This window comes from Paroedura picta, chromosome 1 (assembly GCF_049243985.1).
Source record: "Paroedura picta isolate Pp20150507F chromosome 1, Ppicta_v3.0, whole genome shotgun sequence".
In the NCBI taxonomy this organism is placed as follows: domain Eukaryota; kingdom Metazoa; phylum Chordata; class Lepidosauria; order Squamata; family Gekkonidae; genus Paroedura; species Paroedura picta.
In genome coordinates this window covers 12,320,530-12,342,341 of record NC_135369.1, presented here as the reverse complement: position 1 = coordinate 12,342,341, position 21,812 = coordinate 12,320,530, and the positions used below count along the sequence as shown (strand labels likewise).

Here is a 21,812-nt window from a genome sequence, read left to right as displayed (position 1 = left end):
GCGTCCTAGTAAGGGCCCAAGAAGCTGCATTCTGTACCAGCTGCAATTTATGGATCAAGGCTAAGGGTAAGTCTAGAGTGAGTTACAGTAGTCTAGCCTGGAGATGGCTGTCGTATGAAGGCCTGGCTAGGTTTTCTGGGATCAGATAGGGTGCTAGTATTGTGAGGGAGGCAGCAAGATCACCCCCGAATTCCAGACGGAGCCCGAAGCCATCAACTGTGCTCTGCTGAGATAGGGGAGACAGATTTCCTCTTCTGAACTTTTCCTCCCCAGCCCAGATTGAGCTTCAGTTGGTTCTGCCCCATTTTTAAAAAATCTGCATCCCGCTTTGTACCCTAGTTACGACTCCAAAGTGACTTAGGACCAGGGCGCCTTCTTTGTGACATCCTCACAACGACCCTGTGAGGTAGGTGAGGGCGAGTGTGCGTGACTGGTCCGAGGTCACCCAGCCAGCTTCCAGTAGGGATTCAAATCGAGGCCTCCTGCTCATCAGAATGTCAGAATCATAGAATCATAGAGTTGGAAGGGGCCATACAGGCCATCTAGTCCAACCCCCTGCTCAACGCAGGATTAGCCCTAAGCATCCTAAAGCATCCAAGAAAAGTGTGTCTCCAACCTTTGCTTGAAGACTGCCAGTGAGGGGGAGCTCACCACCTCCTTAGGCAGCCTATTCCACTGCTGAACGACTCTAACTGAGAAAAACTTTTTCCTGATATCTAGCCTATATCATTGTACTTGAAGTTTAAACCCATTACTGCGTGTCCTTTCCTCTGCAGCCAGCAGAAACAGCATCCTGCCCTCCTCCAAGTGACAACCTTTCAAATACTTAAAGAGGGCTATCATGTCCCCTCTCAACCTCCTTTTCTCCAGGCTGAACATTCCCAAGTCCCTCAACCTATCTTCATAGGGCTTGGTCCCTTGGCCCCAGATCATCTTCGTCGCTCTCCTCTGTACCCTTTCAATTTTATCGATGTCCTTCTTGAAGTGAGGCCTCCAGAACTGCACACAGTACTCCAGGTGTGGTCTGACCAGTGCCGTATACAATGGGACTATGACATCTTGTGATTTTGATGTGATGCCTCTGTTGTTACAGCCCAAAATGGCATTTGCCTTTTTTACCGCTGCATCACACTGCCTGCTCATGTTTAGTTTACAATCCACAAGTACCCCAAGGTCTCGTTCACACACAGTGCTACCTAGAAGCGTATCCCCCATCCAGTAGGCATGCTTTTCATTTTTCTGACCCAGATGCAGAACTTTACACTTATCTTTATTAAATTGCATCTTGTTCTCATTTGCCCATTTTTCCATTGTGTTCAGATCTCGTTGTACTCTGTCTCTATCTTCCGGAGTATTTGCCAGTCCTCCCAATTTGGTGTCATCTGCAAACTTGATGAGTAGTCCCTCCACCCCCTCATCTAGATCATTAATAAATATGTTAAAAAGTACCGGGCCAAGCACCGAACCCTGAGGTACCCCGCTACTCACCTCTCTCCAGTCTGATGAAACACCATTGACAACAACTCTTTGAGTGCGGTTCTCTAACCAATTCCCTATCCACCTAACGATCTGAAAATCCAGATTGCAGTCCTTCAACTTATCCATCAGAACATCATGGGGAACCTTGTCAAAAGCTTTACTAAAATCCAAGTAAATGACATCAACCAAATTTCCCCGATCCAGCAAACCTGTTACTTGGTCAAAAAAGGAAACTAGGTTGGTCTGGCAGGACCTGTTGGAGACAAATCCATGCTGACTTCTGAGATAGAAGAGTCCTGCTGGATCAAGCCAGTGAGGGTCTATGTCAGGGGTAGTCAAACTGCGGTCCTCCAGATGTCCATGGACTACAGTTCCCAGGAGCCCCCTGCCAGCGAATGCTGGCAGGGGGCTCCTGGGAATTGTAGTCCATGGACATCTGGAGGGCCGCAGTTTGACTACCCCTGGTCTATGTAGTGCAACATCCAGGGTTGCTACGCAGAGGAAGGCAATGGGCAACCAGTTCTGCTCATTTCTTCCCTTGACCTGGATAGCCCAGGCTAGCCCAACCTCATCAGATCTTGGAAGGTAAGCAGGGTCGGCCCTGGTTAACATTTGAATGGGAGACCACCAGGGAAGATGCGGCTAGCAATGACCAACCACCTATGTCCGTCCCTTGCCCTGAAGACCCTGTGGGGTTTGCCATACGTCGACTGCTGCTCGACAACCTTTTCCAGCGCCACCCCTCATTTTGGGGTGCGGAGCTTGGTCTTTGCGGCCGGATTCAGAAATCGGGAACTGGGAAACGTCAGCGAGGAGCTGGGGGGCCAAATATTGGCCAAGCCAATTCTGCATCTGTTCCTCCGATCGACAGCGGGAGCAAAGTCAGCGCTATTCAAATTGCCTGCCTCAGCTACTTTCCCCCTTTCTGAAATGTCACCGTTTGCAAATATCTAAAATTTGTTCTGGGTAGATGTTGCGGAGGGGCTTTTTTTTGGGGGGGGGGAGTTTGCGATTGATCTTCAACACCTTCTGACCAGATCCCTGATGTGGTGGAAGGCCGGTGCAGTGGAAAGGGGGTTGAGTTTTTAAAGAAAAAAAGAGGGAATTAAACACGTACTAAAAATGTAGAGCAAAGCTGGAGGCCAGGGGCAACTTTATGACCACCTATTCAAGGTGGGAGCTTTTGTGAGCATTCAGAGACATAGAGCAAAGTTTGAGTTTTCTCTGGCAGATATAACTCATCGGAAAATAGATTCAGGTAGTGGAAGAAGCAGAGTTGGGTTTTATACCCCGCTTTTCACTGCCCAAAGGTGACTCAAAGCGGCTTAGTATTCGTTCATTCATTCATTCATTCATTCATTCATTCATTCATTCATTCATTCATTCATTCATTCATTCATTCATTCATTCATTCATTCATTCATTCATTCATTCAATTTCCTGCCACTCTCAGCTAACTGGCTTGTGGTGGGTTATACAATAAAACCCCCATACACTACAACTCCCATTAAAAAACCCTAGTCCAACCAACTTCCCTTCTTCTCCTCACAACAGACACTCTGTGAGGTAGGTTAGGCTGAGAGAGCTCTGACAGGACTGCTCGATGAGAACACCACTATCAGGACTGTGATTGGTCCAAGATCACCCAGTTGGCTGTTGGGGAAGCAAACCTGGCTCACTAGGTTAGAAGCTGCCGAGTTCGGCTGAAGCAACAACACAAAGAATGAGTCCAGGGGCACCTTTAAGACAGAGTTTTATTCAAGGCGTGAGCTTTTGTGTGCACACAGAGCCAGCTTGGTGTTGTGGTTAAGAGCAGTGGCCTCTAATCTGGAGAACCGGGTTTGATTCCCCACTCCTCCACATGGAGCCAACTGGGTGACCTTGGGCCATACACAGTTCTCTCAGAGCTCCAGTCAGTCCCACCTCCCTCACAGGGTGTCTGTTGTGGGGAGACGAGGAGAAAGGTGTTTGTAGGCCCCCTTGCGATTCCTTTGGGTGGAGAGGAAAGGGAAGGCGACTGTAAGCCGCTTTGAGCCTCCTTCGGGTAGGGAAAAGCGGCATATAAGAACCAACTCTTCTTCTTCTTCTTCTTCTTCTGAAAAGCAGGGTACAAACCCCCCAGCTCTTTTTCTTCAGGTGAAATGAAATGGGAATGAACAGAAGGGAATGAGCAGTAAATTAGTAAACAGCCTGATCAAGGTGTTGCAGGGATGCAGGGACCAAATGGGAAGAACAACCTTAGCATAGAAGGCAGGCGTTCTCAACCAGGGTTTCGTGACAGCCCTGGAAGGGTTTCCGGAATGGGTGGAGGTTCATTAATTTTTTATATATCTTAAAAATTTGTTAAACATTTATTGGGTGATTGATTGATTGATTCATTCATAGATTCATTCATTCATTCATTCATTCACTCATATACCACCATCTCCGGAGGCTCAGGGCGTCGTACATAAAACGAACAAGCAATACAAGAAACAATTCATAACATATCGATAACCATAACATTAATACTACTAACTGATAATTTTAACAGTGCAAACAGTGCAAAGAGGTCCAGGAGCAGAGTTCAGGGAGGGAGGGAGGAAGGGAGGAAGGGGCCCTTCAGAAAGCTGTTGGTTATACCTGGTCTCAACCAAATGCCTGGCGGAAGAGCTCCCTTTTGCAGGCCCTGCAGAACTGTTTTGGCTCCATCAGGGCCCTGATCTCCTCCGGGAGCTCGTTCTACCAGGTGGGGGCCAGGAAAGTGAATGGGATTGGTCCAAGGTCACCCAGCTGGCTGCATCTTGTCATGTCAACCCCCCCAGTGACCCATAGTGGGTCTGGAGGGGGTGTGAAGGGGAGGGGCCCAGGTGGGCATGTCCCCAGCTCTGCTTCCCAACCATATTCTGCACGATCGGTCATGCCACTTCTGGGGGTTCCAAACCTGAAGAAAGTTTTAGGGCTTTCTCAAGGGTAAGAAAGTTGAGAAAGACTGATATAAGGTTACCGTTTCTTGGAGTTTAGTTCCTGGGGGCGGGGCGGGGGGGCGAAACAGAGTGAAGTAAATAAATCTGTCAAGATTGGGGATTAATGGGCCGATGTGTCTTGGGCAGCGGAATGCCGAGAGCAATCAATCGGTGTCACCCCGCTCCATCCGTCTCCTCTCAAACATGACGCTGTCTTCGGAGTGGGGTGTTTGCCTGTGCGGATCGGTCTCCCTTGTCCCCAGCCCCGAAAAATACACATCATTCCAAATTGTGTTACATTCTTCTATCCATCACGTTACGCTACAATCTGCGGCTCGATGACAATATTCCAAATGAGAAGATGAATTGAAATCAAGAGGACGGGTGGCCCTTCCGGGGGAATGGGACTTAAAGGCTGAATAGTGGCGCCAGATTGTCTTCTTGGGAGTAACCTGGCTTACGTTGCGGTGGAGAGCCAGCTTGGTGTAGTGGTTAGGAGCTCCAATTTCTAATCTGGCGAGCCGGGTTTGATTCCCCACTCCTCCACCACATGCAGCCAGCTGGGTGACCTTGGGCTCGCCACGGCACTGATAAAACTGTTCTGACCGAGCAGGAATCTCAGGGCTCTCTCAGCCTCCCCTCCCTCACAGGGTGTCTGTTGTGGGGAGAGGAAAGGGAAGGCGACTGTTAGCTGCTTTGAGACTCCTTCAGGAAGAGAAAAGCGGCATATAAGAACCAGCTCTTCTTCTTCTTGAGAGAACTGGCTCCAGCAGGTTACTCCGTTCTTCATCAGTTCCAGATGTTTAGCCAAAAGTTCTGTGAACTGAGGCAGATGGTGAGTGGCTGGGCAGAAGGGACGGTGTCCGTGCTTGGCTCTTGTGGCCCTTACTTGCATGCCCAGGGAAATGCCGATCACCACTTTGGGGTCGGGAGGCGAATTTCCTCAAGGCTAGACTGGTCAGGGATTCTGTTGGGTTTTTTTTGGAGGGGAGGGGGATCATCTGAGCATGAGATTGGGGTCATTGTGGGTGGGCAGGTAGTTGTGAGTTCCTGCGTAGTGCAGTGGATGACCTTGGAGGTCCCTTCCAAATCCATAATTCTACAGTTCAAGTTGCCAAGGGACGCAAACTTTGTTCCTTTGAAAATAAAGATGCGTGTTTCACAATTGCCTACCAGCTTCAGCATGTTCGTGGGAGTCGGGGTGTCAAAAATGAAGAGAGTCATACCATGCTGGCCCAGATTATAGCCAGAATGCCCCCCCCCCAAACAATATGCAAAGGAACCTAAACTTGTCTATTTGCAGCAGGCAGAACTCAGCATCAGATAAACCTTGGAGTGTCACATTTTGGGCACCAGGTTCAGGATGACAACAGGAGCTGCATTGCCAAAAATGAAAGTCATCGATATCTTTTTCTTCCAGATTATTGCCAGAGTGCTCCATTATCTCCCCCGAGCTTTTTTGCAGCAGAAGGAGTCTCAGAGCGGCTTACGATCGCCTTCCCTTCCTCTCCCCACCACAGGCACCCTGTGAGGTAGGTGGAGGGCTGAGAGAGCTCTGAGAGAACAGCTACGAGAAGACTGTGACTAGCTCAGGGTCACGGCTGCATGCGGAGGAGCGGGGAATCAAACCCGGCTCATCAGGTTTGAAGCCGCTGCTCTTAACCCTGACACCGCGCTGGCTCAGAAGCAGAGGTTATGTTTGTTGGCAAGCCTAGGGAAAGGGTAAATAAAGCCTTAAGTCCAGGGTCACCTTTCAAAGACCAACAACGTTCTGTTCAAGGCTTCAGTTTTTGCGGGCTCTGCACACTTTTGGGGGCATTCTGTCATGCGCTGGGCACCCGAAAGCTTGCTCCTTGAGCAGAACTTGGTTGGTCTCAAAGGTGGCACGGGACTTAAACTTTGTTCTGCTGCTTTGGACCAAACACCTGAACACTGGGAAAGGATCAATTCAAATCGGTAGCCATGTTGTTCTGAAGTAGCACAATAAAATCAGAATCCAGTAGCACCTTTAAGACCAACACAGATTTATTCAAGGCGTGAGCTTTCGAAAATTCTTCTTCTTCAGTAATCTCACGGCTCTCTCAGCCTCACCTCCCTCACAGGGCGTCTGTTGTTGGGAGAGGAAAGGGAAGGCGACTCTAAGCCGCTTTGAGACTCCTTCGGGTAGAGGAAAGCAGCATCTAAGAACCAACTCTTCTTCTTCTTCTTCAGTAATCTCAGGGCTCTCTCAGCCTCACCTCCCTCACAGGGTGTCTGTTGTGGGGAGAGGAAAGGGAAGGCGACTGTAAGCCGCTTTGAGCCTCCTTCGGGTAGTGAAAAGCGGCATATAAGAACCAACTCTTCTTCTTCTTCTTCAATAATCTCAGGGCTCTCTCAGCCTCACCTCCCTCACAGGGCGTCTGTTGTTGGGAGAGGAAAGGGAAGGTGACTGTAAGCCGCTTTGAGACTCCTTCGGGTAGAGGAAAGCGGCATATAAGAACCAACTCTTCTTCTTCCTCAGTAATCTCAGGCCTCTCTCAGCCTCCCCTCCCTCACAGGGTGTCTGTTGTGGGGAGAGGAAAGAGAAGAAAGGGAAGGCGACTTTAAGCCGCTTTGAGACTCCTTCGGGTAGAGAAAAGCAGCATATAAGAACCAATTCTTCTTCTTCTTCAATAATCTCAGGGCTCTCTCAGCCTCACCTCCCTCACAGGGCGTCTGTTGTTGGGAGAGGAAAGGGAAGGTGACTGTAAGCCGCTTTGTGACTCCTTCGGGGAGAGAAAAGCGGCATATAAGAACCAACTCTTCTTCTTCCTCAGTAATCTCAGGGCTCTCTCAGCCTCACCTCCCTCACAGGGCGTCTGTTGTTGGGAGAGGAAAGGGAAGGTGACTGTAAGCCACTTTGAGACTCCTTCGGGTAGAGAAAAGCAGCATAGAAGAACCAGCTCTTCTTCTTCCTCAGTAATCTCAGGGCTCTCTCAGCCTCACCTTCCTCACAGGGCATCTGTTGTAGGGAGAGGAAGGGAAGGTGAATGTAAGGTGCTTTGAGACTCCTTCGGGTAGTGCAAAGCAGGGTACCAAAAAACCCCAGCTCTTCTCTTATTCATGACACACTCACTTTTAGGCCTGCCCATGTGCTCTGCTTTCAGTCTCATAGTACCTTCTCCACGGGGCCAGCAGAAACTAAACAGGCAGCCGTCTGCCTGTCCTGCTAGTCCTCCCAGTCGTGTGCATGAAGCACCCTCTTCTCTTGAGAGCCAGTTTGGTGTAGTGGTAAGGAGTGCGGACTTCTAATCTGGCATGCTGGGTTCGATTCTGCACTCCCCCACATGCAGCCAGCTGGGTGACCTTGGGCTCGCTACGGCACTGATAAAACTGTTCTGACCAGGCAGTGATATCAGGGCTCTCTCAGCCTCCCCTCCCTCACAGGGTGTCTGTTGTGGGGAGAGGAAAGGGAAGGCGACTGTAAGCCGCTTTGAGCCTCCTTCAGGTAGGGAAAAGCGGCATATAAGAACCAACTCTTCTTCTTTTTCTTCTTCTTGAAGCAAACCTGCATCTTCCTCTGCTGGGTCCGAAATATCCAGGTTCGGGGGGAGGGGAGAGCCAAGGAAGTCCCCACCACCCTCGTTCTCTCTGGGTGAAGCTCGGGGCAACCTGTCTGCTTCGGAGAGGGGAATCTCAGACAGCTGGATTCACGCACTGGAACGTCCCCTTCTCTCCACCCGGCCTTCCTATTGTGAGAAGGAAACCGGAGCCGGTTGGCAGGAGTACCCCTTTGCGTGGGCGGTGGGGAATCGACAGCTGGGGGAGCAGAGGCGGGCAGAGAGAATTCCCTTCCACCAGGGCCGGGCCCGGTGGCTCCGTGCCAGCAGCGCCCCCCCTGTGGGAATGCCCAGCGACATTCTCCGCCTGTGTATTGTGATCTTTTGGCGCCCTTTGCCCCTTGAGAGGGGGGGTGTTGTTCGATGCTGGGCGATGCTTTTTCCCCAGTCTCTCCCTTAACCGGTTGCGTAGAGGAAGGGAGGGTCAGAGTGGTAACAATTCAACAAAAAAAACAACAACCCCACAACCAAATTGAATTAGATTAACATGGATAGCCGTGTAAGTCTCTCTGGGGCGGGAGGGAAGAGCCAGAGTCCAGCAGCACCTTCAAGACCAGGGGTAGTCAAACTGCGGCCCTCCAGATGTCCATGGACTACAATTCCCATGAGCCCCTGCCAGCATTCGCTGGCAGGGGCTCATGGGAATTGTAGTCCATGGACATCTGGAGGGCCGCAGTTTGACTATCCCTGTTCAAGACGAACCAAGTTTGGGGCAGGGAGGAGTTGCTTGCCAAGGTTCCTCTCCAGCCATGAGTTTTGCTAGTTTTTGTGAGGCTCCTGGACTCTGGCCCTTTTTCACTGAATTTGATTAACGTTATTTAATTAGGCATATAACGTTTGGGGTCTGAGAGGTTTCTCTTTCACAAATCGCCTGGTTTTAAGATGGAATCTGAACCTAATGCAGGTCTGAACCTTCGCCATTGAATTGGGGATCAGTTTCTGGTTTGATGAGAAACTGATTTTCTTTGTGCAGAAAGAACAGTGTGGGGATCGGAGCCGGGCTAGGCTGCGGGACGGTCTGTGGCTCAGTGGAGGACCCTCACTCAGCGTGCGGAAGGTCCCAGGTTCAATCCCCGGTTGTCTTGTTTGTGGGGTGATAATGGGCCACTGGCTCTTTCTCTCTCGACGTAGCCTACCTCACAGGGCTATTGTGAGGACAAAATGGAGGTCGGGAGAACTGTTTGCATGGCATTGAGCTCCTCAGAGGAGAGGTGGGCTGAACGAGGTAGGGGAAACAGGTAGACGTATCCTTCCCTAGGCATATTCCCCTCTCATCAGATGTCGGGGAAAATAGATACCCTATTGTTTTGTGGCTGCAGAATACCCCTGAGCATGTGTGAGACAGTATGGGTTTTCACATGTTGATTGCTGCTGTTCCCGTTTAACAGGAAATAATTTGTCCTGGCCACTGTGTGAGGCAGGAGGCTGGACTGGATGGACCCTCCCTGGTTTGTCCCAGCAGGGCTCTCCTGTGTTCTTTTGAACTGCAAAGCATCCAAACTAATTTGAGGAGGAAAACTGCCACCATCTCAGCAGCTGGCCTGCTGGCCTCCCTCCCGCTCAGCCTGGGTTCGAATCTGGCACAATTTTATGCATGTTCCCCTTCTAGCCCATCTTCAGAGGTAATAAGTACGCCCTGAATTGCAGGCTGTGGAGTTTAAATCTGGGGGGAACTTGTCTGTGTTTGTTGGGGGCTGTTTATTGGGGCATGCCCTCCCTTGCTTGCTCCTGAGGTCGACGAGGGGTTAACTCCCCACTGCTTTCAGCCGTCCAGAGGTGCTAACTGAGTTTTGCCCAGGTCTGGAAAGAGAAATTTCTCTTCTGTTCTGTGTCCAGGGAGTACGGAGGTAGGGGGAGGGGGCCTTTCTCTGGGTGGTTCTAAGCGTAATGAGGTTTTAATGCTCTTTATTGTAAAAGAGGGAGTCTGCTCCAGCGGAGGGCTCATTTCGCTATTCTGTCGTTGGGAAATCAATGGCCACTAATGAGGACCCACAGCGGCACCTTGCTGTGCGGTCCGCCCCGCCTACCCTTGCCCTTTGGAGCTGCTCTGTATTTATATGCCAAAGCTGCCTTTTCCAAGGGGAGACCATTTTCTTTTCTTGGCACAGCCCTGCCCCTGTGCCTTTAACAGCTGCAAGGCTGGCGAGAATTCATCCGGAGCTTCAAGTGGGTTGGTCTGAAGCAGCACAACAAAACAAAACCAGAGTCCAGCGGCGCCTTTAAGACCAACAAAGGTTTATTCAAGGTGTGAGCTTTTGAGTGCAAGCGCTCTTCCTCAGACTATGTGCTTGCACTCAAAAGCTCACACCTTGAATAAATCTTCGTTGGTCTTAAAGGCGCCACTGGACTCTGGTTTTGTGCTTTTGTGAAAATTCATCCAGTGATGCCTCTCCCTATTGCCCCATCTGCCAGATCTCTGCTTCTCTTGCCTTTGGGGTGGGGGGAGCTGTAGCTCAGTGGCAGAGCATTCACTTGGCATGCTGAAGGTCCCAGGTTCAATCCTTGGCATCTCCAGCTGAAAGAATTAGGAAAGACTCTGGAGAGACGCGGCCAGCCTGAGCAGACAATACTGATGCTGCAGTATGAGGCAGTATTATTTAGTTACTGATACCCTTGCTTTCCTTTCCCAGCGGGGACCCAAAGCAGATTACGGCTTTCCCGGTTTTATTCTGACCACAACAGCCCTGCAAGGTAGGTTAGAATGAGGGTGCGTGAATGGCCTCGGGACACAATTGGGGGCTCACCTGGCGTGCTGCTCCCAGGGACCGAAAGAACAAATAGTTTCTGAAGGTAGACCACACTGTTATTCGAAGAGAAGGGAATCTTTAGCGCTCGGGCCAGAAATTGGTTTAATTGGTCCGTGGTTTACCTTCTATAGCCTTTGAGGAATCCTTCTTGATTGCATCTGTAGGCATCACGTAACCACATTATTGGTGAGGCTGAGAGACCCTTGATATTACTGAAGAAGAAGAAGAAGAGTTGGTTCTTATATGCCGCTTTTCTCTACCCGAAGGAGTCTCAAAGCGGCTTACAATTGCCTTCCCTTTCCTCTCCCCACAACAGACACCCTGTGAGGGAGGGGAAACTGAGAGAGCCTAAGGAGGTGGTGAGCTCCCCCTCACTGGCATACTTCAAGCAAAGGTTGGATACACACTTTTCTTGGATGCTTTAGGATGCTTTGGGCTGATCCTGTGTTGAGCTTGGACTATGGCCTGTATGGCCCCTTCCAACTCTATGATTCTATGATATTACTGATGTGTGAGAACAGCACTGTCAGAACTGTGACTGGCTCCATATGGAGGGGCGGGGAATCAAACCCAGTTCTCCAGAATAGAAGCCGTCACTCTTAATCACGACACCCATGCCCTTAAACCCTATACCATTGTTGTGGGTGTTAAAGGTGCCACTGGATTCAACCTTGGTTCCGATTTCATTTATAGCATTTTTATTTTAAAAAGCCTGTATGCTCTTCTCCCTCCCTTGAGATGAATTATTAATTTTAAAAGAAGAAAAATTGCCCAAGAGAGCAGCCAGCCACCATCCTGGCATGAGAAGGACAGTTATTACCAAAGTAATAGCCTGAAGTTAATGAGTGCGAGAGGGAGAGTAAAAGTATCCAGGGTAACCGAGGATCCGTTCCGGTCAAAACAAAAAAAACAGTCAGAGGTAAGGATGCAGTAGATGTAGACAAAGGAACCTCCTGATGGGTTTTGGAAATGCAGCTTTATTCTCTATAAACGACAAAGTGTACAACTTTAAGATTCTCGGGAACTAGCTTGTTAAAAGCGGATCTCTGTTAAAATCTTGGCTCTCCTGAATCGTTCTGTGGTTGCTGAATCTGTGGACTGAATCTGTGGTTTGGATCCCGGGCGAGCCAGTCGCTCTGTGTCTGTGCGTGTGCAGAGTTCTGTTTTTGGCAATAAACCTGTGCCTGTTTTACCCTCCCAGGTAAGACCTTGTCAGATCTCAGAAGCAAAGCAAGGTCGACCCTGGCTGGTTTGTGGATGGGAGGCCTACAAGGAATGGCACGGGCATGACACCAGGGAGGCAAGTCACCTCTGAATCTCTCTTGCTTGGACGGATCTCCTGGCTATACTATACAGGCCATGCAATAAGTAAAGAGCGTACAGCCTATGAAAGAGGGGAGCAAGCAGGCAAATCCTGAAAACATGTTGACTCCCCAAAGCCCTTGTGTAGTCTTGCAGTATATAAGTATATCAGGAGAGCCCTCCAGTCCAGCCTCCTGCCTCACACAGGGGCCAGCCAGTCCCTCTGCAGGGCCAGCCACAGGGCAGGGAGGCCGAGGCCTTCCCCTCATAAGGACACAGGAGAGCCCTGCTGGGTCAGACCAGGGAGGGTCCCTCCAGTCCAGCCTGCTGCCTGCCTCACACAGGGGCCAGCCAGTCCCTCTGCAGGGCCAGCAACAGGGCAGGGAGGCCGAGGCCTTCCCCTCATAAGGAGAGCCCTGCTGGCTCAGACCAGGGAGGGTCCCTCCAGTCCAGCCTCCTGCCTCACCCAGGGGCCAGCCAGTCCCTCTGCAGGGCCAGCCACAGGGCAGGGAGGCCGAGGCCTTCCCCTCATAAGGACACAGGAGAGCCCTGCTGGGTCAGACCAGGGAGGGTCCCTCCAGTCCAGCCAGTCCCTCTGCAGGGCCAGCAACAGGACAGGGAGACCAGGGTGACTCAGATGGTAACCAATGCTGTGGGAGTCAGATGTTGACTGCCTCTGAACACGGAAGTTCTCTTTAGTCACAACGGCTGCTAGCCACTGACAGACCTATGTCCCACCAACCTGTCTGATTCCCCTTTAAATCTGTTTATCCCTTTGGCTATCACAACATTGTCCAGCAGCTAATTCCACATTAGTAATGTCTCCCTATGTAGAGCCTCTTGTGGCGCAGAGTGGAAAGGCAGCAGATATGCAGTCTAAAACCTCTGCCCATGAGGCTGGGAGCTCAATCCCAGCAGCTGGTTCAAGGTTGACTCAGCCTTCCAACCTTCCGAGGTCCGTAAAATGAGTACCCAGCTTGCTGGGGGGTAAACGGTAATGACTGGGGAAGGCACTGGCAAACCACCCCGTATTGAGTCTGCCATGAAAACGCTGGAGGGCGTCACCCCAAGGGTCACATGTGACCCAGTGCTTGCACAGGGGATACCTTAACCTTTACCTTTTTATGTAAAGTGGTATCTCATTTTTTTCCATCCTGAACCTACTGCCCATCGGTTTCATCGGATGCCTCCAAGTTCCAGTCTTCGTGTAAATTACTAAGCCTGTGTTGTGTCCCCCGTCCCCCCCAATCTTGTTTTTCTAAGCTGAAAACTCCCTGACTCTTCCGGCTTTCCTCATAGCAAGGTTGCTCCAGTCCCTGTGGCTGTTTGTCACTGTAAGACAGCTGCAAAATGTGGGATCATCCGCCTGTTCATTCCCTTAGCCAAATCCAAAGCAGAAAGCCGTTTTGCTCCCTCCTTCCTGAGCAGGCAGTGATGCTCAGTGCCCAGCCAGCGGGCATTGGCTTTCAAGGCAAGGATCTTCTGATCCTCCGTGCCCATTATGAGAACATCTGCAGCTATTAGCTATAGCAAGGCCTGCGGGAAGAGAGTCCTCTCTACACTTGGCACGGTCTAATTGCGTTATCGCCTTGCTGCTGGATTGGCTGTAATCAATTTATTGCGTTCGGCAATTCCGCCTTACAGCACATTTCTTAAAAAACAAAACCCAAATCTGCAAAATAGAACAAAGCTTTCTGATTAACTCTTAGCCTTTGCAGGATTGTGTCCCCCCCCCCCCCCCCGCCTCTGAGAAGTTAGTACTTTTGGACTGGCTTTGAATTACTGCTGGCTGTCCGCAAATCCTTGCAAAAGAAGATTTCCTGGCTCAGGTCCATTTCTGGGGAGGCTGTGTCCTAGACTGCTGCAGGCGCTGTCCGCGGGTCTCCCCTTGAAGACGGTTCAGAAGCTGCGTCTGGTAAAATTGCAGAGTTGTTTTTTATATGCTGCTTCTCTCTGCCAGAGGGTGCAGTGGTTAAGAGTGGCGGCTTCTAATCTGGCAAGCCAGGTCTGATTCCCTGCTCCTCTGCACGCAGCCAGCTGGGTGACCTTGGGCTAGTCACAGCCCTGCTAGAGCTGTTCTTTCAAAGCAGTTCTGTCAGAGCACTCTCAGCCTCACCTACCTGACAGGGTGTCTGTTGTGGGGGAGAGAAAGGGAAGGCGATTGGAAGCCGCTTTGAGTCTCCTTTGACCAATGAAAAGTGGGGTATAAAAACCAACTCTTCTTCTGTATGTTAGAAGCATATGGACTAAATATGTGAGTCTTATATGTTCTGTCAAGCAGATTATGTTAGGAGATCTGGCTGAAACTTGATTTCATAGTTGTATCTTGGTCTAGTTTGCATTGGGACTGTAGCTGTTTTCCTGACCTGGGGTGGTTCTGTTGGTGTCGTGGATAAGGCTTCTAATCTGGAGAGTTGGGTTTGATTCCCCATTCTTCCACATGCAGCCAGCTGAGTGACCTTGGGCTAGTCACACCTCTGTTAGAGCTGTTTTCACAGAGCAGTTCTGTCAGAGCTCTCTCAGACTCTCCTACCTCATGGGGTGCCTGTTGTGGGGAGAAGAAGGGAAGGTGATTGTAAACCGCTTTGAGATTCCTTTGGATAGGGTATAAAAGTGGGCTATAAAAACCTACTCTTCTTCTGTTTGCGCCTCTGGGGAAATGTACATGCATTACTGGGCTAAGTTTGTACCTATGACCTGTGTATAAAGTCCCGCAGTGGAGAATTTCACTGTGGCTGCTCCGGACAAAACAGTGCAGGAATGATGAGCAACGAGGATGATCTGGGGCCAGGGGACCAAGCCCTGTGAGGAAAAGCTGAGGGACTTGGGAATATTCAGCTTGGAGAAGAGGAGGCTGAGAGGGGACAGGATGGCTCTCTTGAATGATCTGAAAGGTGGTCCCTTGGAGGAGGGTGGGGAAAGGTTCCTGTTGGTAGCAGAGGACAGGACTTGCAGTCATGGGTTTAAATTACGTAGAACAGTACTGGCTAGAGATCAGGAATTTTTTTTTCCAGTGCCAGGGTAGTTCAGCAGTGGAATCAGCTTCCTAAGGAGATGATGAGCCCTCCCTCACGGGCTGTCTTCAAGCAGTGGCTGGGCAGGTCCTTATCCTGGCTGCTTTAGGCCAGTGATTCTCAAGCTGGGGGTCGGGACCCCTTTGGGGGTCGAACGACCCTCTCACAGGGGTTGTGGCAGGGCAAGCAGCTTAGCTGGGGGGCGGGGGCTTCCACCAATTTATATACAATTTATAACCAATTTATATACCATCATGAACAATGGATCTTGTTGTGCCGAAATTTTTTTTCACAGAGTAGTTCAGCAGTAGAATAGGCTGCCTAAGGAGGTGGTGAGCTCCCCCTCACTGGCAGTCTTCAAGCAAAGGTTGGAGACACACTTTTCTTGGATGCTTTAGGATGCTTTGGGCTGATCCTGCGTTGAGCAGGGGGTTGGACTAGATGGCCTGTATGGCCCCTTCCAACTCTATGATTCTATGATCTTCACTCCATGGGTCAGTTTCGGTTTAATTTCTGTGAAAGAACCCTTGTATCATTTTATGGTTGGGGGTCACCACGACATGAGGAAATGTATTAAAGGGTCTCAGCATTAGGAAGGTTGAGAACCACTGCTTTTGGCTGATCCTTCCAACTCTGTGCTTCTATAACTTAGATGTTAGTCAGGCCCTCACATCCTGAGAATCTAGTTTTCAACAAGGCATTCACAGCCCCAGTCTGTTGGCAGAGCCTAGGATAGACCCCTAAACCACGTATTTGGTGTTGGTCGTAGCACCAGGCTGCAACCCTTAGAGGAATAAAATAGTTTTATTAAAAAGAGAAAACAACTTTGCCCAGAAAGAGAGGCTCGAGAACTGGCCTAAATAGAATAAAATGAAATTCGATAGGGACAAATGTAAAGTTCTGCATATAGGTAGGAAAAACCATCTACACCAATATAGGATGAGGGAGACTTGTCTTGGCAGTAGTATCTACGAAAAGGATCTAGGACTCTTAGTAGACCATACATTGAACATGAGTCAGCAGTGTGACTCGGTGGCTAAAAAGGCAAATGGGATTTTGGGCTGTATCGAACAGGGTATCATGTCCAGATCATGGGTTGTGATAGTACCGCTTTACTCTGCTCTGTTTCGGCCTCACTTGGAGTCCTGTGTTCAGTTCTGGGCACTCCCGTTGGATGTAGACAAACTGGAGTGTGTCCAGAGGAGGGCAACAAAAAAGGTGAGGGGTTTGGAGACCAAGATGTATGAGGAAAAGTTGGGGGAGTTTTGTCTGTTTAGCCTGGAGAGGAGATGACTGAGAGGGGATCTGATAACCATCTTCAAGTATTTAAAAGGCTGCCATTTAGAGGATGGAGCAGAGTTGTTCTCTCTTGCCCCGGAGGGACGGACCAGATCCAATAAGATGAAATTAATTCAAAAGAAATTCCATCTAAACATCCGGAAGAAACATCCAAATGTCGTCTCTCTAAGTTGCTACCCAGAAACTAAGGTCACAGGGAGAGGCCCTCCTGACTGTCCCATCAAATCTAGGAAGCTCATCCAGTGGATATACAATACAGGGCCTTTTCAGTGGCAGCCCCATGACTATGGAACAATCTCCCCAGGGAGGTATGCCTGACCCCCTCACTTTCGATCTTTAGAGGCAGCTGAAGATGGTTTCTTTTAGGACTGCATTTGGTTAAGTTGGTTGTTTTAAAACAAATGTGTGTGTATTATCTGTTCTGAGATATCTCAAGTACCGTAGGGGGAGAAAGGCAGCTATTAAATGTTTTAAATAAATAAATGAATGTCTGTAGGTGGGCGGGGAGGCAAAAAAGCTAGTTTTGTTCCTGTTGGCACTTGATAGCTAATACCAATTTCCCGGCCTTTTGGTGGCGGTTCTTATTTTCCTTTGCTCCTTCTCCGTTTTTCTGTTTAATTGGATTATTTTGGTGTTACATATGCCAACTGTGTGTCGTTCTAAGAAGCTCTCAGGCTGCTTGAAAATTCTAGGACTCCTATAATGCCCTAAATCAGGGGTAGTCAAACTGCGGCCCTCCAGATGTCCATGGATTACAATTCCCAGAAGCCCCTGCCAGCATTCGCTGGCAGGGGCTTCTGGGAATTGTAGTCCATGGACATCTGGAGGGCTGCAGTTTGACTACCCCTGCCCTAAATAAAACCAGTTCGGCTAACCTTCCCTCTCCTTTTCTCCTTCCCTTCTTCACAGGGCTCCATGTTCTCTCTGGCACTGAAATGCCTTATCAGCCTCTCCACTGTCATTTTGTTGGGCCTCATCATCGCCTACCACACCCGGGAAGTTCAGGTACGTCCTCTTGCTTCCAGGACCCAGCTGTGGAAACAGCTGGACAGAGTGTCTTTCAGTGGTGGCTAAACAGTTGGATCCTAGAGAAAGGTCAGCATTTAATTGAAATGAAGCGATGATTTTACAGGGGTGGCCAAATTGTGGTTCTCCAGGTGTCCATGGACTACAATTCCCATGAACTCCTTTCAGCAGCTGCAACTACTAGAAGGGTTCATGGGAATTGTAGTCTATGGACACTTGGGGAGCCACTGTTTGACCACCCCTGCTTGTAGGTGCTGTATACCACATCAGGCCATTAGTCTACTAAGCACAATATTGTCTGCTACAGCCAGGCTTCTGATTGGCCACTGGTGATTTTATTGGCTGTGCAGTCAAGGATCTTGACTGTGTGGCCAAAGTGAAGCTAGGGCAGCCATTTTGGGGGCTGGTTTCACCTTTTGGCTGTGGCAGCCATTTTGTGTCTATACCCACCCATTGCTTGGTCAGAATTCCAAAATCGCCCATTGTTTCAAAAAGGCCAGGGACCCGGTCTGCTCTGTTTATTACGGGAACAACATTTCCTGGTATCTCCAACTTGCTTTCATTGCCGATAGCAGGACTTGAACACAGGTCCTTCTGCTTGTATAGCCCTGCCACTTGGGGTGCTTCTCCCATTAAGACCAGCAACCTGAAGGTCTCTTTGCAAGTTATATAGAACACAAGTACAAGCCATGTACGGTGTATACTTGATTTTTTCTTTGTATGTGCGTTGGGTAATTCTCATGTTACATTCAATGCATGTACAGCTATATGCGTGACCAAAATCACTCATTTACCAAGTACTGGCCCCCAGTTTTGTCGGTTCTAGGAATGCACATTGTGTCTTTCTTACAAACAGATGCACAGATCCCTCCCTGGAGTACCGGACGCCAGGTTTAGGGGCCAGGTGAAACCCTACTGATTTGGCCAGGCGTTTTGTGAATTCCGTCACATGCTCCGTCTGCCTCTTTGCTGTTAAATTGGTCGAGAAAGCCGGTGCGGCTGGCCGCTCTTGCTGAATTGTTTAACCGCGTGCGAGGTTGCATTTGCATGCGTATATGTGTCACTGCTGTTTACTTCGCTCCTTTTACCCACTTGATTACTTATTGATTTTTAAAGCGGTTTCGAGAACGTATCTTTTGGGCTCGGGTTTGATCTCGTCCTAAGATGCCTTCCATTTGAGGCACCTGGCTGATGAGTATTGGGAAGGGCTGTTAGGAGCCATGTTTGGGTGCCGGAAAAGTATATGTGGTGGGCATGTTGCTTAACACATTTAGGATTTTTTTTGGGAGGGGGAATAATATAAGAATAGGGGGGGACAGCCACTGGTGGTAAGGGGAGGGGGGATAGGTTTGCCAGTATCAGGTTAGTCAAGTCCTAACTGGATGTGGAGCCTAGTGAAAATAGGGACATCAGTTGGGTGCAGTTTTACAGAACCCCCCCTCCAAAGCTTCCCTTTTCTCCAGGGGATCTGACCTCTGTAGTCTGGAGACGAACTGTAATTCCAGGGGATCCCCAGGCCACGCCTGGAGATTGGCATCCTGAAATCCACCAAAGCAGCCATTTTCTCCAGGGGAACTGACCTCTGTAGTCTGGAGATGAACTGTAATTCCAGGGGATCTCCAGGTCCCTCCTGGAGGCTGGCATCCTTATAAACTGCCTTGCTGGACTGGAGCAAAGCCCATACTAGCCCCAGTGTGGAGACCTAGCAAACAAGAAAGGCTTCACCTGTTGGGTTTCATTGCCAAGATACAGCCCAAACATTCACACTCTTGACATCTCTGACATAGGGCTGCCAGTTCCGGCTTGACAAATTCCTTGAGATTTGGAGAGTGGGGTTTAGGGAGGGAAGGGTCCTCAGCAGGGTAGGGATGCCAGCTTCCAGGTGGGATCTGGGGATCCCTAAGAATTCCAACTAATTTCTAGACTATAGAGATGAATTCCCCTGGAAAAATAGATGCTTTGGAGGGTTTCACCCCCAAATCTCCAGGTTTGCCAGTCTGGATCTGGCAACTTTACCCCCCATCCCTGGCTGGAGGCGGAAGGAGACTGAGTCCACCTTACAAAGTTGTCATTTTGTCCAAGGGGAACTGATCTCTGCAGACTGGAGATCAGAATCATAGAATCATAGAGTTGGAAGGGTCCTCCTGGGTCATCTAGTCCAACCCCCTGCACCAGGCAGGACACTCACAACCCTATCGCTCATCCACGGTAACCAGCCACCCCCTTGGACCTTCCCAGAATCAGCCACTCCGTCAGATGTCTATCCAGACCCTGTTTAAAAATTTCCAAAGATGGAGAACCCACCACCTCCCAAGGAAGCCTGTTCCACTGAGAAACCGCTCCAACTGTCAGGAGCTTCTTCCGGATGTTTAGACAGGATTTCTTTTACATTAATTTCATCCCATTGGTTCTGGTCCGTCCCTCCGGGACTGAGAACAAGAGAGAACAACTCTGCTCCATCCTGTATATGGCATCCTTTTAAATATTTGATGGTTGTACTTCTGGGACATTTTCCAGCCCCACCTGGAGGTTGGCAACCCAGTTCCGGGATTCCCTTCCGGCAGGCTAGTTGGCCGGACTTTTACCAGCGCGGAGCCAACGGGGTTGCCGTACCTAGCGACGGCTGCCATGGAAACCACATCGTGCCCTCCCCTCCCTCAAATTTCGACATGCGGCCTTCCCCTGATGCTTGTGTTAGTGAAAGGAAGGGGAGGCGGATCGGTGCTATGGGGGAACTCCCCCCTCCTGCCCTGAATGGCGAAAAGCCATTGTAAAAAGGGGCAGGGGGAGAAACTCGTAGGGTGGCTGGGAGGCAGCTAGGCCGAAGCCCGGAACGTTGCTATGGTTACTGGAGCAGCCAGTGCTGCTTCCTGCCATTGGGAACTCCCCTTTTGTATTCTGATCCTGTCTCTTCCACCCGTAGGACTCAGCCCTGTGGTGCAGGGGTAGTCAACCTGTGGTCCTCCAGATGTTCATGGACTACAATACCCATGAGCCCCTGCCAGCAGATTTGCTGGCAGGGCCTCATGGGAATTGTAGTCCATGAACATCTGGAGGACCACAGGTTGACTACCCCTGCTGTGGTGTGTCCTCCGTGTGTGCATGTGTCATCCGCTTCCCCCACCCAGCTTCTTTGGACCTGCATTGCCCAAACAGCTACCCCAAATAGGGATGCCAGGCTCCATGTGGGACCAGGAAACGACGGCTCATCTCCACACTACGGAGCTCAGTCAGTTCCCCTGGAGGGAAACCGAGCCTTTGCAGAGTGGACTGTAGGGCATGGTACCCCACGGAAGTTCTTGTCCTCCTCGGGGTTTGCACCCAAATCTCTGGGGGTTTCTCAGCCTGGCGCTAGCAGCTTTATCCTCTCTGCCCATCGGGGGTCAGAGGGGGGCCTGGCACTGCTGCCCACAACACCGGTTGGATTTGAGCTGGGGGGGTTCAGCCGCAGTATTTTTCAGCTGCAGGACGTGCCAAATTAAGGCCAGGGCTGGGCCTCTGAGTACGTACAGAGTGTACCTCATGGAAAAGAAGTGGGAGGAGGACCAGAGAAAGGCGTAGGAGGGGACACTGCAGGCTTGCGGATATAATTTGGTCGTGGGAAAGGAGATCTGTGATCGGAGAGGAGGTGAGGCTTAAATTAGGGCCGTTTGTTCTCCTTCCCACGCGATGGAAGATGGTTAAGTTTTCATTCATTAAAATATATATATATATATATATATATATATATATATATATATATATATATATATATATATATGTAAAAAAAGGACGTTTGTAATTCTGCCGGCGAGGGTTAGGGTGGGTGGCCCATTCTGGCCCATTCTCAACAGATCTGGGAAGGGAAATTGCCATGCGGTAACAGGGTTGCTATGCTAAGACAGGCAATGGGAAACAGAACATAAGAGGAGCCATGGTGGATCAGGCCAGTGGTGTATTCAGCCCAACACGCTGTGGCCAAAACTCAGGGGCTACCAGGACATCCACCTGCTGGGTCAGAGCGCCAAAAGCCCTCAACACCATAAATACAGAACATCCCAGCCCCAGACCTAAGAACATCAGGGAAGCCATGTTGGATCAGGCCACTGATCCCTCCAGTCCAACTTTCTGTGTTACACGGCAGGAAAAACCAGGAAGTCCACTGGGTCACCAGGAGGTCCCACTGCCATCAGAATTAGGGTAGCTGTATGGAAATCCTGATCCCTGGTGTCTTCCCCCCCCCGCCGCCCCCCCTGAACTTTTGCTTTTTAGTGGTACAGCATCTATTCTACGAGCAGAATTTCCGAAATGCAAAGTGCAGCAGGTCCCCAGTTCAATTCCTGGCGTCTCTTAGAATCACAGAGTTGGAAGGGACCTCCTGGCTCATCTAGCCCAACCCCCTGCACTATGCAGGACACTCACAAACCTTATCACTCATCCATT

General features: G+C 50.0%; 1 protein-coding gene across 1 annotated transcript in view; it reads left to right on the top strand.

Moving 5' to 3' along the window:
- The window catches only part of KCNN3 (potassium calcium-activated channel subfamily N member 3), a 146,064-nt gene that overhangs the window by 14,802 nt on the left and 109,450 nt on the right, over positions 1 to 21,812 (top strand). Inside the window, exon 2 of the mRNA XM_077321834.1 lies at positions 17,274 to 17,369. Coding sequence (XP_077177949.1) covers positions 17,274 to 17,369 — 96 coding nt within the window. The remainder of the gene's footprint in view (positions 1 to 17,273; positions 17,370 to 21,812) is intronic.